A 16,655-nucleotide genomic window follows, 5' to 3' on the forward strand; every position below is an offset into this window, starting at 1 on the left:
GGCACTGTACACAATTATACTTAGTAAAGGTACCTACTTCTGATCAAGTCTTTTTTATATTACGTCGGTGGCAAACAAGCATACGGCCCGCCGATGGTAAGCAGTCGCCGTAGCCTATATACGCCTGCAACTCCAGAGGAGTTACATGCGCGTTTCCGACCATAAACGACTTTATACGAGCTCTTTGATTGTTCTTGGTTAATTTACAAATTTGGATAGGTATTGTCGAAAATAAAACAGGACATAATACAAAACTTAAAATTTACTCTTCGTATAACAAAACTAAACAAATCAAACGTAAATATTCTTCTATAATCTTCACTTAACTAATCAACAGTCATCCAACGACTCGTAAATAAAAGGGTTCGCGAATACGAATTCAATAGGAATCCTACACCGCGGATGCATAACTAGCATATTTTGAAGGAGTTCCAAAAATGCACGCAGTTTCTTCTTGTCCTCTCGCTTGTTCGCTACGTCTCTCTCTTTCCCCCAATCGGCGGTGTAGACTTGGAACAGGGTGCCATTCAATCTTTCGTTGAATTCGATCTCGTTTATTAGGATTCTCTAGAAAAATAATGGAGTATATTCTTTATCTAAACTTATAAGGTAAAGATAAGTAGAGGCACATTTAAGGTGGCGTAAAGGCGCCATACATGTGGTAACTGGATTGTCAAACTATAGGAAATACCTTAATAGTACATTACGATACAAGTGCGAAAAATAGGAAATTCGAAACGAGTGGCGATAAATTAAAACACGACCGAAGGGAGTGTTTTAAATCGACACGAGTTGCGAATTACCTATTCGCACATGTATCGTACAACGTTTTACAGTACATATGGCCCTTTAAATGTTCGACACAGTAACATAATATGCTACTTCTCGCACTAGTGCTATAAAGTAGCCCCATATGTACTGTAAATTAAATTTAAGTACTTTCAACGTTGATTTACATTGTTATTTCGTTAGTTAAAAGCAAATTAGGCATCATTGATTGTATAAGACGTGCCTTAAGACTTAAGACTAGTTTAAGTTAAAAATAATTGTATACCCGAGAAGGGTAAAACTGTTGATACTCATCAAAAAATGTACCTAAGTCATATTCTTGTACCTACACAGTTTGCACAATAAATATTTCTGATTTCTGACATTTCAAATTTCTCAGCTAAAGTAGGTGGCAGGAAAAGTAAAAAAAATCGTGGATTTTCTGAGTTTACATCTCTTAAACAAACATAGCCTGTCAAAATTTGATCATTGAAAAAGTGACATTGGCATTTAAAACAATAGATTTAAATTCCCACGCACGGATCCATGTCTAATCATACGAGAATTAAAAGTGTAGTTAATAAATAAATAAATATCTTAGGCCAATTTTACACATATCGACCTAGTCCTGCAGTAAGCTTAATAAGACTTGTGTTGTGAGTACTAGACGATACATATAAACAAACATAGGAATCCGTGGGGCAAAATTGTTTGACAAGTAGGGAGTTCCTGTATCGATAAACTCGACTATCGATGCTAGTTCTATATACTAGTGATCACTCAAGAGTTTGCTTGTAAAAATACGTTTTTATTAAGAGTAAAAATAATTATTAAATAATAACTCAATGTACTCTTCGTTTTTAAGACAAGACAAGACAATTTTATAATTTTACTTATCCCATTTTTTTTCTTCGTGAATTTCCCATTTACTATTGTTAAAGTAAATGACCAGAATTTGTTCCATATTTTCGGGTATTAAGCGTCTAAAATTAAGGGGGTAAAATTATAAAATTGTCATGTCTTGTGTTAAAAACGAAGAAGAGTACATTGAGTTATTATTTAATTATTTTTTACTCTTAATAAAAACATATTTTTACAAGAAAACCCTTGAGTGATCACTAGTATATAGAACTAGCATCGATAGTTGAGTATATCGATACAGGAACTCCCTACTTGTCAAATAATTTTGCCCCGCGGATTCCTGTCTGCATATAAATTATATATAAAAAAAAGAATTATTACCTCTTTACTCCCAATTATTTTCATAAACGCCGTGCCCTTAAAATGCGCATTCCTAAACTTGGACTCCATCAACATCTCCATAGGTATAGCACCGAGCGAGCATAGCTGCTGATACAAAATATTATTATTATAAAACCCAGGGAACAGCTTCCTACTGGTTGCCATCTCGTACATCACTAGCGCGGTCGACCATACGTCTATCCCGTAACCGGCTGGATAGCCTAGTATGAGTTCTGGTGCCCGGTAGTTGACAGTGCCGGTGTTTGGTAATAGGTTGCTGTGTTGGAGATAGGTTGCTTGGTCGAAGCCGCAGAGTTTTAGTCGGGTTTGGGATGAATTGAGTAGGATGTGGCTCGGTTTTATATCTGCAAAAAAACGATAGAATTAAATTATATTTATGAATATAATTTTTAACAGGAAAGGACACGACCACTTCTAGAGGTATATACAAACGTAGTCCTCATTTTTCTCTGGATATTGACATAATGGAAAAGATTTTTACATAATTTAATGTATATTAACCATACCCATGCCCCTTTGTTCGACTTTTTTCGATTTTTAGGGTTCCATACCCAAAGGGTAAAACGGGACCCTATTACTAAGACTCCGCTGTCCGTTCGTCTATCTGTCTGTCCGTCTGTCACCAGGCTGTATCTCATGACCCGTGATAGTTCGAATTTTTGTTGAAATTTTTACAGATGATATATTTCTGTTGCCGCTATAACAACCAATACTAAAAAGTACGGAACCCTCGGTTGGCGAGTCCGACTCGCACTTGTCCGGGTTTTAGATTATTATAAGAATTGGAGTGAAAAACGAATTCCAGCATACAATTTTTAAATTCAAATAAAATTCAAGAAGGGGCACGGCTATGTTTGATATACATCAAATTGTGTCAAAATATTAGCCACAATTTGATGATCATCATTTGATATTTACCAGTCGCTTTTCGGTGAAGGAAAACATCGTAAGGAAACCGGACTAATCCCAACAAGGCCTAGTTTACTCTCTGGGTTGGAAGGTCAGATAGCAGTCGCTTTCGTAAAAACTAGTGCACCAATTTTAGGGATTAGTAGCAAGCGAACCCCAGGCTCCAATGAGCCGTGGTAAAATGCTAGGACAACGTGAGGAAGAAGAAATTGTGTTAATATCCAGGGAGAAAATGAGGACTGAGTATGCATAGAAAGGTGATTTCGCGCGGGTCCTTTTACTTTCGTCTTGTTCATGTTTTAATTGCCGACTGTACAGTCAGTATTAAATGTAATGTCTATGAAACACATTGTTACACATATGTTCTATGAAAAAACGAAACCCATAAATCTATTTTTAACTCCTGACCTCATTGAAGGGCAAGTCACAAACGAACGACACAGTGAGTGCGTATCTAATCTATTTGGGTGAACTGAGTACACACAATAGTACATTATAAGCAAGAAAGTCCCCTATACACACACTGTAAACTTGAAACTTAAGCACACGTATTGAGGATATTCCTCGTAGTTTGAATAGCCGTGTATATAAATACGAGGTAAATGAAAAAAACGCCAATCCCATACAATCGTAGTCTCGTATCTCAGAAGAAAAAGTCAATAATCGAATCTATAAATCGTTCGTCGAATGATGGTCTCTATCAGTTCGTTTTTATACGGAGTAGCTGTCATGTAAATTTTTTGTAGAAATTTCACACATTAATTTATTTTACAGTACATATGGTGCTACTTTACCGCACTAGTGCGCAAATTAGCATATTACGTTACTGTGTCAAACATTTAAAGGGCCATATGTACTGTAAAACGTTGTACGATACATGTGCGAATAGGTAATTCGCAACTCGTGTCGATTTAAAACACTCCCTTCGGTCGTGTTTTAATTTATCGCCACTCGTTTTGAATTTCCTATTTTTCGCACTTGTATCGTAATGTAATATTACAGTACATATGGTGCCACTATCCTGCACGCGTGCGGGAATGAACACTTTCCGTGCATATGTCGAAACTTTAAAGAGCCATATGTACTGTAAACCGTTGTACGACACACGTGCGGATAGGTAATTCGCAACTCCCTTCGGTCGTGTTTTAATTAATCAGTTAATCACCACTCGTTGCGAATTTCCTATTTTCTGCACTTGTATCGTAAATAACTATTTCATCACACTTGCTCGGAAACGTAGTTATTGTATACCAGCATACTGAGATGGAATGAGCTATATTATGCCCACTGGCGTAATATTTTTTTATTTCGTTACGCCATGGGCATATTGGGCGTAATGTTTTTTTTTCAAGTAGGTATAAATGAGTTTTACTTTTAGAATACTGACGTTTATAAATTATTATTTTTGTGTATGTTTATGAATATTTAATATGATTAATTTAATAGCTGGTAAAAATGTTTCTATACAATTTTCAATCGTGGCCGAGTGTCTGAAACTATGGCGGACGAATGTTTAAAATGTCACTGTATTTAATTAAGAATCATTTCGCTTAAATTTTAGTTTTTTCCTCACTGGTGTGATAAAAAAAATAGTGTGTACTGTACCACCACGGGCGGTACAAGAATTACGAACTCGCATGAAATTAACATATGTGTTAGAAGAGACACCGATACAGCGCGTTTACGAAGTGAAAGACTTAGGGGTGTTGCTGAAATCCGACCTCACCTTTCGAGACCATATTGTTTCAGTATGTAAGAAGGCTTTCCGAAATCTGGGGTTTGTAATGAGACAGTCTCATGCGTTTACGAACATTAATGCGATACGTGTATTGTACGAGGCAATAGTCAGGAGTCATTTAGAAGGTAATGCGGCCATCTGGAGTCCACACGAGGCCAAATATAGGCTAATGTTGGCACGTATTCAAAATAAATTTATTAGGTTTATATATTTAAAATTATACGGAGTATACCCTTTTTATCCTTTAATGTATCCTACATTGTTCGTGTTAGGAATGGTAGGATACAATAAACTAGAAGTTAGAAGGGAACTGGGGCTAGCTTCATATATATTTAAGTTGTTACGAGGCAAGTTGTGCAACCCTGGAGTCCTGGCAGAGGTGCGTTTGAACGTACCAGATCGGTAAAAAACACTTGTTCGTAAATTCTTGTTTACCGCCCTTAATACACAATGTACTATAGAAATGTTTCATATAAGTAATAAAAACACGGGTAAAAAATCATTTTTCCCATTATTTATCCAGTTAAACCTAAAGAGATTTGACGGAACTGTCATATAAGAACCATCATTTGACGCAAGAAGTATATTCAATACCAAAATAAAGGTAAAAGCATACCTGAATGTATGATGTTATTGTTCCTCAATATAGTAACAGCAGAAACCAACTGTCTGCTCAAAATTTGCACATGATCAATGTGAAAACTTCGTTTGTTCTCAACAAAGGCCTGCTGAAGATTCATGGGATAGTACTCCATCAAATAACACCATAACCCGGACACCACAAATCCGGTGATCAAACGGACACAGTTGAGATTGTTCTCTGGAACGCCGTTTTGGAGTTCCATCATCATATTTTGCTTCCGAAGGCCTACGTTGTAACCGTCGAACTGTTTCCTGAAAGCATTTACACAAGTTAAAAATAAATTAAGTTAAATGTTCACATAGATAAGTTCGCAATGAAACGGATAAATCGCGTTTGGTAAAACATGTCTCAGAACCATCGCTAGAAAACCTACCTACTTTCAAATAATACCTACTGTGTTATAGATAGATACACAGACAGACGCACACACATAGCGGTCAAGCTTACAACACCCATACAAAAGATGCCGTCATACCTTTGGCCTATGATCTAGTAGTTGGCGCCACTTTTCGATATTTAACACATATTAGTGAAAGAATAAGGATCAAAGTTAAATGGCGTTTTAAAAGTTTTAATCAGGTGTCGAAAGATGTCAGTACATTTACGGTGGCTACAAAATTTACTTTGACAATCCACCTCCATTTCAAACTATCTTTGCTGAAATACATAAGAAAAAGTTAATTGCACTTACTTCAATGTTTTTATAGCGTAGTCCTGTTTGCGAGAATCTTTGCAACGATATATTTTGGAGAATCTTCCATCGTGTCGTATTACGTCTGTAACTGTGCATTTTTGTCTAAAAAACGAATACAACTTTGTTTGCAGCATTTGTACAAATTCGTTATTGGCTAAACAAAGGCTTCTCTCTACTCCTGTAATTTCACCATCTTTGTTAACTTTTTCTTTAGTGTGCACCTTTGTATCAAGTTTTGCGCTAACATTCTGTGTTTTTGTATTTATTGGAACTGTATTTGGTGTACATTTTTCGGGAATATCATCCGTTAATGTTGGGTTTTTACTTGGAGGCTCATCTGATGTTTTTGTATCAGTTTTTACCGGTTACTTTTTCTCTATTCTGTAAATTCTCTTTCTTATCTTTGCTATTAGGTATATCTGTGTTTGCTGTTCCAGATTGTTCATTTGTTACGTTGTCTTGGATTCTATTTTTTTCACTTGTATTTTTAATTTCGATGGAAGTATCTTTCTGTGCTGTTTCGTCAGGTTTTCTTTGTTCAGCTATAATTATATTTTCACTATTAGCGTCCTGATTACTTTCATTTAACTGGGTAGCGTCAATACTTTCTTCAATGGCGTAGTCTGTATCTAGTATCAATATTGATTCTAAGTTTACGCCAGTAGGTTCAATAATTATCACTTCATCTGATTTCTCTGGCCTACACCCCTTAGCACGATTTAAGTCTTCTTCGTTTGTATCTAATATTATTACTGATTTTGAGTTTTCTCCTGCAGGCTCTATAATCGTTACTTTATCTATTTTATCTAGCAAATTTACCTTGCTAGGCTGTTTGTTTTCTGCATTTATGTCTTTCATCGACTGTTTTTTTTTAACTCCTATCTCATTTTCGCTGTCTGAATCATCAATTAAAATTACATCAGGATCTGGTTTAATGCACGTCAATATTTCAGTTGTATTGTGGTCAGAAATCATGACTGTCTCTATTTGTTTAATCTCAGTTTTGTAGGGCGTATTCGAATACTTCGTTACTGTCGACGACATCTCAACTTCAGAATGTTTTTTATTCTTTTCCTCGATATTATTGTTCGTAGAGGCAATAAAGGATTTAATCGCATTAATTTCTATATTACTGTTATCTTGAAGAGCATCTATAAGATCGTTGCGATCAGAGTAAATATTACTTTCAGAATTCGAAATTGCCACTGGTATTTCAGAAGATGTTAGATGTTCATAATTATTAGTACCTTTTATTTTTCCTGAACGCTCCATTTTGGTCAAACCGTTGTCTTTATGTGTTTTTTCAACTCCTTCATAATTATTCTCTAACATTGTAATCAAATCTTTATTATCATTTGTGTTTATATCAACAATTGCTTTACTTATATTTATCGCGGCAAATTCTTCAGCTTTATCAATTGGTATATTGCTATTGTGATCAGAGTCAGTAAAATTCTCAGAACTCTTCTTTACCGTAGGTACTTCCAAAGATATAGCCCGTGCGTTAGTGTCTTGAGAATTGTAATTCTGGAGTATATCCGTTTTGGTCTCAGGTCTGGCGCTTTGTTCTGTACTTCTATTATCTAACCCTGTACTTATATTAGAGTTAATTGTGTTTTGGGTTTCTTCACAGCAGGCCCTGTAATAAATAAGAACAACCAATAAAAAAAGAACATTTGGGTTATTTACAGTTTTGGACATTAAAAAACCAACCTATGTTTGTCAACTACTAACTTTAATGCAGGTTCTTGGCGATATTCTATTTTATTTTCAGCAAACTCATCCTTACACATACTTTCATTTTTATTAAATATCACACTTTCCTTATTAGCCAACGCCTCTATTATCTTATTGTTGTTTGATATGCTGTGTTGTGCGTTCACATCAACAACGGTTTCTTCATCATTAAATTTTCTGGTACAGTCTTTACACTCATTAAGACTTTCAGCAATTTCATCTACATTGAAGTCATCAAGGAAACTGAGGTCCATATTTTCCATCGTCTCGGCGCTTGTATCAACCTCCCCTTTGGAAGATTCTTCATCAGTTGTATCCCCATGGCCAAATACAATATTAATTTCTAGTTTTATTTTTTTACGTTTTTTATCTTTAGGTGATGATGGTTTACGCGTCAATTTCTTTACCGGTGACTTTTTCATTGTGGGTTTTTCGTCATTGTCGTCTTCCGCATTAAATGATATAATCAAATTTTCTTCGGGCACAAATCGGTCACAGTTTGGCACTGTTGCAAACGTATCTTTCTTGTGAATATGGTTCCAGTTATAATCTTCTTTTCGATAATCGATTTTAGGATATTTACGCTTAAGTTTTGTTCTTAAATCAACGTCTGAACCTCTTTGTGCATGTTTTTCTAAATTTTGACAGTGATAATCAATTTCGTTGCGAGATGTTTTTTCATAATTCGAGTGATAATGGCCTGACCCTTTATGGTAGCACTTTTCAGAATTATGAGATTGATGGTCTGTTTTTATTCGGGAAACGACGCTTTTGATCGGTGAAATACTTTTACTTAATCTTTTTTCATGAACAGTTTTACACGTTGTCATTTTGGCTGTGTTAGTATCAGGCGAAGACAATTTAATTTTTTTGGACTTACTGCCGGAATGTTCACCTTGACCAGATTTTTTTTCTGCGGCACGTTTCTTTTTGAGTTTTTCAGTAATATCATGCTTTGTTATAAGAGTTCGCGGCAAATGCATATCTTTGTCTGTGACTGCCTTGTTCTTAGGTATTTTTGACTTGCTTTCTTGGCTTCGATTGTCTTCTAATGTAGTATGTTTTTCTAGTTTACTGACTTTTTTTAATACATCTGAAATATGTTCTTTTTTTGTTTTGAGTTTAGTAGAAAAAGTAGGTACTTTTCTATTGTTTAATTTATACTTATCTTTAATAGTTTTAATATGAGCAATAATATCTTCGTTTGTTTTACGAGTTTCTTTTGTGTTTCTGGATGGGCAGGGGTCTTTATAATCCACTGGACAAGTTGTTTCTTTAATTGCTTTGCGCTTTTTAATTACCTTGTCATGCTTTGGTTGATCATTTTCTTTGTTGTTTACCGGTTGACTTTGTTGAGTTTCTTTATGTGGTGGCATTCGTTCATCACATTTTGTTGTATATTGTGTATCGATGTGTTGAACTGTAACTTTCTTTTTCAGCTGTTTTATTTCATTGCCATTTTTGAGTTGTTCGGTACTTTTGTTCATCTTTACCTGAGTTTTGTCTTGGTTATTTTTGTTTTGGCTAATATTCAAATCATATTTTAATTGATTTGGCTTTTTATTCTCATTTTGGTCAGCAGTTTCATTGGTCGTTGCTGTATTAGTTTTATGATGGTTTGTTTTAACCATCTCGTTATTATTTTTTAATGATGAAATTAATGCCTGGTTTTTCGTTGTGATGCTGTTTTGTATACAAATGCTATTGTTACTATTTGGCCTAACAGTTTCTTTTTCTATTACTGGGTGAATTGAAGGCTTATTGTATTTTGATTGCATGGGTATCTTGTAATTTTTGGGCAAAGACGGTTCTTTTCGTACTTCGTTAGCACTTGCTGAAATATTGTTTGTGTTACAAATTGGCTTACTAGTTTCTTTGGCCATGGCGGGTTGAGGTACAGGTTTAGGTTTTATAAGATTGATGTTAATCTTTTTCTTCATTATTATCTGATCTGATTCTGTGTTAGTTTGTTGTTGATTAATAAAAGTAGTTTCTCTGTTTCCTAATTTGGTTGTGGTATTTGTGTGAAGAGACGTTGATTTTGACGCCAATGAATAAATCTGTCGGAAAAAAAGGGAATTACAAAATGGTGAATGAGAAACATTTCATAGATGAATTCAATAAATTTTCTTAATTTTTCTACACTGTCTTGGCAGGATTATATTTATATTTCATAAAGAACTTTTTTTGTTATCTATATAGTTCTTTCACTTTGTGTAAATAAAGTATTGACAGTCTATTTATGACTTCAAACAGTTTATGGAATACATTTAGAAGCTAAAATAAGTTTATTATTTGTTAGAATGTTAAAGAATGAAAAATATAAACTTCAAATGTATCTGATAGATAACAGTCAACATGACTTGTACATGTCTCTTTTTCTCGACTCACTTTCTCACAGTAGACTTTCGCTGCTGCCTGTACAGTCACCATCAGATATATTGGAGCGGCTAAGGTGCTCACAAATATCTGAACACGCCTCTAAGGCGTCAGAGTGCGCGATATCTGATGGCGAGTGTACCAATTCATCATACAAGTACCTAAAGCATGCATAATCCGGGTCGACATAGAGCGAGCATACGCGCGAGGCAATTTCCTCACGCACAATACGGCTAGTGTAGACGTGCCTCGGCTGAGGCGGCGCGCGCGTTTTACTCGCCCGAGCATGCGGCCTCGGCCGAGGCACGTCTACACTGGCCGTATTGTGCGTCAGGAAATTCCCTCGAACGTACGTGCTCGCTCGCTCGCTCTTTGTGGACCCGCCTATTCAACATGTTGCTTAAAATTATTTGCACGAATGTTATAGTCAGACCAAGCTAACTCGACAGCGATTTTAATAGCTGATAGATTATTGATAGATGAGCGGCACAGACTTTGCAAGTGTTATTTTAAATGTCAAACTTCTTTGAAATTATGACGTTTAAAATAACACTTGTGTGGTATCAAAATCGCTGCCGAGTTAGCTTCGTCTATTGGGCTGACCATAGACTATCTATCATTAAATACATGTCGCTGTTGTTTCCGAAACACCTAAAATTAACTTACACATATAATTTAAATTAAGGTGGTCTCACATTGGATGCGTTTGCATATTTGGCTAGGCCTTCTGTTATGAAGCATATTTTCTGATTATAAAATGATATAAAGCAATGGTTTCCAAACTATATATCTATATTCCCATGAAAACTGACAAATTCCATATAATCAGGCATAGGCTCGGTTCAAAAATTTTGGACACACTTTTATTGTTATCTTAGTATTATTAAGCAGTTCTAGGGGTTCCAACAATTTCATCTGGGTTTTACTATTTATATACGGTCAATATGATCAGTGTGGCTGCGGGGCAGTGTTGGGCAAAAATCAATTCGAATAAGAATAAAAACAGACATTTTATTCTTATTCCAACACAATGGAATAAAAATAAATCCATCACTTTTTATTTTAAAATAACATGAAATGGAACAAATCATGCAATTTTTATTTTAAATGAAGAATAAAAGACGGAATAATTATTCCAGAAATAAAGTTATTTTAAATAAGGTTTTAGTGGAATAACATGTTATTTAGAATTAGAATGAAGTTTGAATTTGTTGTTAGGTCAATCTTGCGAGTCGATTTACCTACTACCACTTCCTGACGTTCGATTTGGCTCAAATTTCGTATACTTGAGTATCTGACGGAGTTGGTAACTGTGCAATATTATCGTGCCATGAAGCTGGTCTGATAATGGAGCCAGAAGGTGGCCAAAGGAACTCCTAAAGTAAACAAAATAAAGATACCGTGTTTCGGCTCATTCGATGTGTCTTGGCAAACACTTTGATGTTGTATGGTATCCAGGGTCCGCGCCAGAACTGGATGGTAACCAAGGGCGTTATGTTATGAAACTACGCCTTCTCATCCATTTACGGCTCATTCGATAATAATTACATATTCAGACAAAATATTACGTTGGAAATAGAATTGGTATTTTTTATATATAGTATTTAATTTATAATATAATTTAGAGATTTCAGACGCTAAAGTAAATTATTTTTAAAATTCTAAAAAGTAAATGTAATGAACTTAGGATTTGCAGTTGATAATGAGGAACTAGTTGGATTGCACATTTTGTCATCGTCATCATTTGGCATACGTATGTTTTTCTGAAACTGTATGTGGACTTTACGTCATACATCATCCTGTCAAGTATGTACATTAGATCAGCATAGCTAGCACATGATTGAATGCCACCAAGTAGAAACATGCCCGATAACCGATAAACATCAACCTTGTGTCGACATCGATATACTGTCGATTCCATCATATGCTAGTCGTGAACGTTTGTGATAGGATTATAACAATCTCTTTTTTTTTCCACGAACCTACCGGCTAACTACCACTAACTTCTTAAGCTTATGTATGCTATCTCTTTCGCATCTACGGAATGTAAATGAGATAGCAAATGCCGACAGGTAAAAAAATACCCCCTGTAATAACAAATACCCTTATCACTAGAAAGTATCAGACTCCCAGAATGTGTTTATCGGTTATCGGGCATGTTTCTACTTTAAGTATAGATACAATAAAACCAAAAACAATAGGATTTCGTTATGGTGGTTTTTGTTTTTGAAACGTTGACTGAACACCTGCGGCTGGCGGCCCTTCAAAAGATCTTTGAGCATGTTATTTTGCCTATTAATAATATGAAGAAATTTTTAAAAACAGGTATTTAAAAAGACCATGTACCTAATAACTCAGTAATAAAAGTTCGGTAGCAACAAGGACACTAAAAGCACCGAAGTTAATTTAGAAACATGAAAATATATCGAGTCATCATAACTTAAACAAATTTATTTTGCAGTAGCGGCGGCTCCATACAACCCGATTCCCATGGGACTTACTTAAAATTTGCGTCCGTCCGTAGTCCATCCAAAATATAACTACCTACTTTCATACATGACATACATACCAGTTTCATCGGCTTTACTAAGAAAAATTCTCATGTTACAATTCTTATTCATGGAATATTATTTCAAATAAAGAATCATGACTTTTTATTTGAATAAGAATAATTTATTTCCATTCAATTTCCTCACCGAAGAATTATTCCAGACGGATTATTTGAAATAATTTGATGGGAATAAAATCAACGTGATCTTATTCTTACAAATTTTTATACCAATCATGATTTTATTCTTGAATGCCCAACACTGCTGCGGGGTAAGTGTGGCTGGCCTTCATATTGGGGCTTACATTTGCCACTAAACGCAATAAGGAAGCAGCTTTATAAAGGAGTAGTACCATGAAAATGAAAGTAATTTTCATCCATAAAAAATACAGTATTTATACTATGATAAGATATTTTTATTTACTACCTACTGGTTTTAATCCTGGATACTAATGTAGTTTTCTGAGGAAACTAAAGGCTCATTTATATGGTAAGACAGCTCACATATGAGTTTCATTACATTGCAGCAGTTGATCGGTTGGCTATATTGGATGTAACCTCAATAGTCTGCAGCATTTGATTGGTCGGCTGAATTGGATGTAACCTCAATAGCCCGCAATGTAACTAAAATCCCATTAAAGTTCGCGCAGCGTCTAAATAAGCCCTAAGGAAGCGTTTGCAAAGATTTGTACAGAAAGTGCAGCAGTCTAGCTGGTTTTTGGCAGAAAAGAATTCATGTTTTCATCAATTCATGAAGTTGGTTGTAACTCACAACATTTTATTGAAATAATATCTCCATCCCCATTCTGTAGAGTCCCCATTTCTACAGAACTTCACATACACTTTTGAATTTCATAGAAAGCAACAGGCAAATATCAAATTACATTTTGTACTTTGGCCCTAAAAACATATACCTGCTTTACTAGGCCTTATCAATCCACTAGCAGCACTTGCAATTTTGTCTGTCTTAGAATTGATAAATTAAATCAGTACATTATAATTCACACTTATTATCACAAACTTACTCTGTCAAACTTTTTTGAAGTCCCACCAATACTCTGAAGGTAATTACTTGCCCAACTTGTTGGTGACCTTTGCACTTTACGTACATCAATCAGGACATCATTATTTCTGGCACTGGAATTCAGTTTTGCACCAGTTTTTCTTGCAAAAACACTAGTATGACTTATGCTTGGAGTACGTGAAGGCAAAGGAGCATCACTTTCTTTGACTTTCTTAGGTGACGGTTCGTAGAACGTATCGACGTTATCGATAGGCACAATCACAAGATTTGGACTGTCCTCCTGGATAACGTAAGGCTTCGACATTTTACACAGAAAATGGAAATAAAAAGTCACGTTCGCAAGACCCGTGCGTTCATTTGTTACTCGATGTTCGAAAGTGTAATAAAATCAAAGAAGGTAGGTAAACAAATTCGTTCTGTCAGCAGAAATAACAGTTTCGCAAAGTCTGGTTTGAAACCCTGAACTTTTGACTTAAATTAGCACTTTTTGTAAATAATACGTTTGCATTGGATATTGTCATACACCGGCATTTATTCTTAAATTTTCATTCACTAAAGTCGTTATAATATCAAAAATAGAATGTGATCAGAAATGTTTACGAATCAACTTTATTACGACTGTCACTCATGATAGATTTGAAATACGACTCGCGCACATTTTATAACCTTTCCGAAGCTAATTCCTTATTTAGTTTACGACCTTAAGATAAAATTAATTAATGTTTATATTGACAAAGTTATTATAAACACTATAGTTGTATTTTAACGTAAACTACCGCCCGACAAATATCACTTAAACAATACATATTTTGAATGGTCGCCCGCGATAAGTTTTTTCTTGTTTTGATCGAACTTGACATTGACAGGTAGTTGGTGTTGCCAGGTCTCTTTCTCAATTCCCTCAAGTTCTTCAGCAGTTAATTACATAAACCTTGTTTTATATCTCAGATAAATACCAACATTATTAAAATGACAGTTCGATTGTCCAATTTGTCAAAATAAAGGAATGTCTGTCATTAACAAAAAATACACATAGCAATATACATAATGGATATAGACAGAGGATTACTAAAACTAGCATAAATCTAAAATAGGCCCTTGTGGCATTGTACCAAGGAGCTTTTATTACAAGCTTTTATTTAACATGCCCTGTTAGAGTTAGACCAAGCTAAGTGGGCAGCGATTTAGATAAGTGTTATTTTAAACGTCAAACTTATATGAGATTATGACGTTTAAATAACACTTGTACTGTCTGGATTATCAAAATCGCTGCCAACTTAGCTTGGTATAACTCTAGTCTGGTACGTATGACGTAGTTAGTGTGGGTGAAATATTGAAAGCTAAATTTGACCCGTTTTCCGATTTCCGATTGACCTGCAAATCTGCATATACATATATGCAAGTGGGTGACAATGTAATATATATTATGGTACCATCGAGCTGATCTGATGATGGAGACAGGAGGTGTCCATAGGAACTCTGCCATGAATGAAACAACGCAACCTAATTGTTTGGGGTCTTTAGAATTGATTCGAGAGATCATGATTGGAATAAGAAAAGTACAGTCAGCGATCACAGCTTGCGCCAAAAATTAAAGTTTTGGCAAAACTTATTAGAAATTATTAATGCAAATTTTCAGCTCAATCGGAAATCGGTGTGGGTCAAATTTAGCTTCCAAGATTTGACCCACACCAACTAACACACTAACTAACTTACATACTAACAGGGCAATTCAAATAAAAGCTTGTAAAATGACAGATAATCATCCAATGGTGCCGCAATTTTGCATACCAAATTTTCATTTTACTATTTGGTGCAAAAAGACATGGCTCGTTCACATTTGCCTCGAATTTTTCAGTTGTCGATAATAGCATTAACTGGGGTATGGACTTAACCTGGGATCTTAAATATCTGGGAGACATACACAGGCGCGGATACAAGATTTGGCTTAGGGGGGGGGGGCATTTTGAGAAAATCATATATATTTTGGTAAAAAATAAAATTTACTCAATTTAGTAATGTGAGAGCCAGGGTTTTAGGGGGGGGGGGGGCATTGCCCCTATGCCCCCCCCCCCCCCTTGTATCCGCGCCTGGACATACAGAAAAAAAAAGAAATCATTAATAACAATTTCCTAACAATACATTTTTAGTAAGGAAAGCTTTAGATTTTTAGTAAGGAAAGCTTACTATTCACTCACGGAATATCTGTCTGATGTATAATTTAATTGTTGTTAGTTTGTTTTATATTTATAAATTGCAATAGATTATACATGTAAGCTATAATAATTGCATGCTCCATCTTGACTTAAATGTTTGTATGCCTAATGGCAAAACATGGTGATACGCTACTATAATTATAAGACCTATTATGTACCTGTGTTTACAAATAAACATATTGATTGATTTTAAATATTAAATACTTTGCGCTACACTTTACCAATGTAATTGTGAAATTTCCCTTAAGTATTTGGCCGAATAGTACTTTATTTTCGGCCGAATACCGAATATTCGGCAAAGTGGCTCAATAGGCCGAATACCGAATAGAAGCCAAATATTCGTGGCATTTCTAGTTATGAGTACATTGATCTATCTCATTACTTACATGTAAATTTTTGATAGAATTTCACATATTCAATATAAATTGAATCGTAATTTCAAAAGTCGCCGTGATAAGATAAAAATACCTAACTGCAGGTAAACATTATGGTTGGCAATTGCCATGTTAAAAACTTTGAGCGCTGTACATTAAATATTGGCTAGGTGCCTGTATAAATACTCACCATCACAACCTCCTGCTTAGAGCTTTCAGTTTTTATCCATAATACTATTGCGTATTGCGATGCCTACCACACTTTTTAATCTTTCACGCATATTTCAAATATGAAACATAACTAAATTTATTTTAAAAAAGCTTTTAATTGGATTTTTCCCTATTGACCCTATAAGGAAGCG

At 35.1% G+C, this 16,655-nt stretch overlaps 2 protein-coding genes across 7 annotated transcripts in view; one reads left to right on the top strand and one right to left on the bottom strand.

The window, feature by feature from the left end:
* Nucleotides 1-16,655, top strand: part of LOC133528291 (bifunctional glutamate/proline--tRNA ligase) — a 112,176-nt gene that overhangs the window by 20,197 nt on the left and 75,324 nt on the right. The gene's annotated exons all lie outside the window — the stretch shown is intronic.
* On the bottom strand, nucleotides 248-14,531 carry LOC133528295 (serine/threonine-protein kinase PRP4 homolog). Of its 5 annotated transcripts, none has more exons than XR_009800979.1 (6): nucleotides 14,508-14,531; nucleotides 7,729-9,812; nucleotides 6,013-7,654; nucleotides 5,295-5,572; nucleotides 2,011-2,375; nucleotides 248-567 (listed from the first exon to the last, which is right to left on the bottom strand). XR_009800979.1 is itself a non-coding variant. In XM_061865626.1 (6 exons), the coding sequence occupies exons 3-6, from the start codon at nucleotides 6,147-6,149 to the stop codon at nucleotides 331-333; spliced, it is 1,017 nt and encodes a 338-aa protein (XP_061721610.1). In that variant the 5' UTR covers nucleotides 6,150-7,654; nucleotides 7,729-9,812; nucleotides 13,705-14,488; the 3' UTR covers nucleotides 248-330. The 5 variants fall into 5 exon arrangements, 1 of the variants encoding a protein (XP_061721610.1); XR_009800977.1 differs by lacking the exon at nucleotides 14,508-14,531 and adding an exon at nucleotides 13,705-14,501 and having other exon boundaries at nucleotides 7,750-9,812; XR_009800976.1 differs by lacking the exon at nucleotides 14,508-14,531 and adding an exon at nucleotides 13,705-14,500.

The sequence above is a fragment of the Cydia pomonella genome, chromosome 19 (assembly GCF_033807575.1).
Source record: "Cydia pomonella isolate Wapato2018A chromosome 19, ilCydPomo1, whole genome shotgun sequence".
Classification (NCBI taxonomy): domain Eukaryota; kingdom Metazoa; phylum Arthropoda; class Insecta; order Lepidoptera; family Tortricidae; genus Cydia; species Cydia pomonella.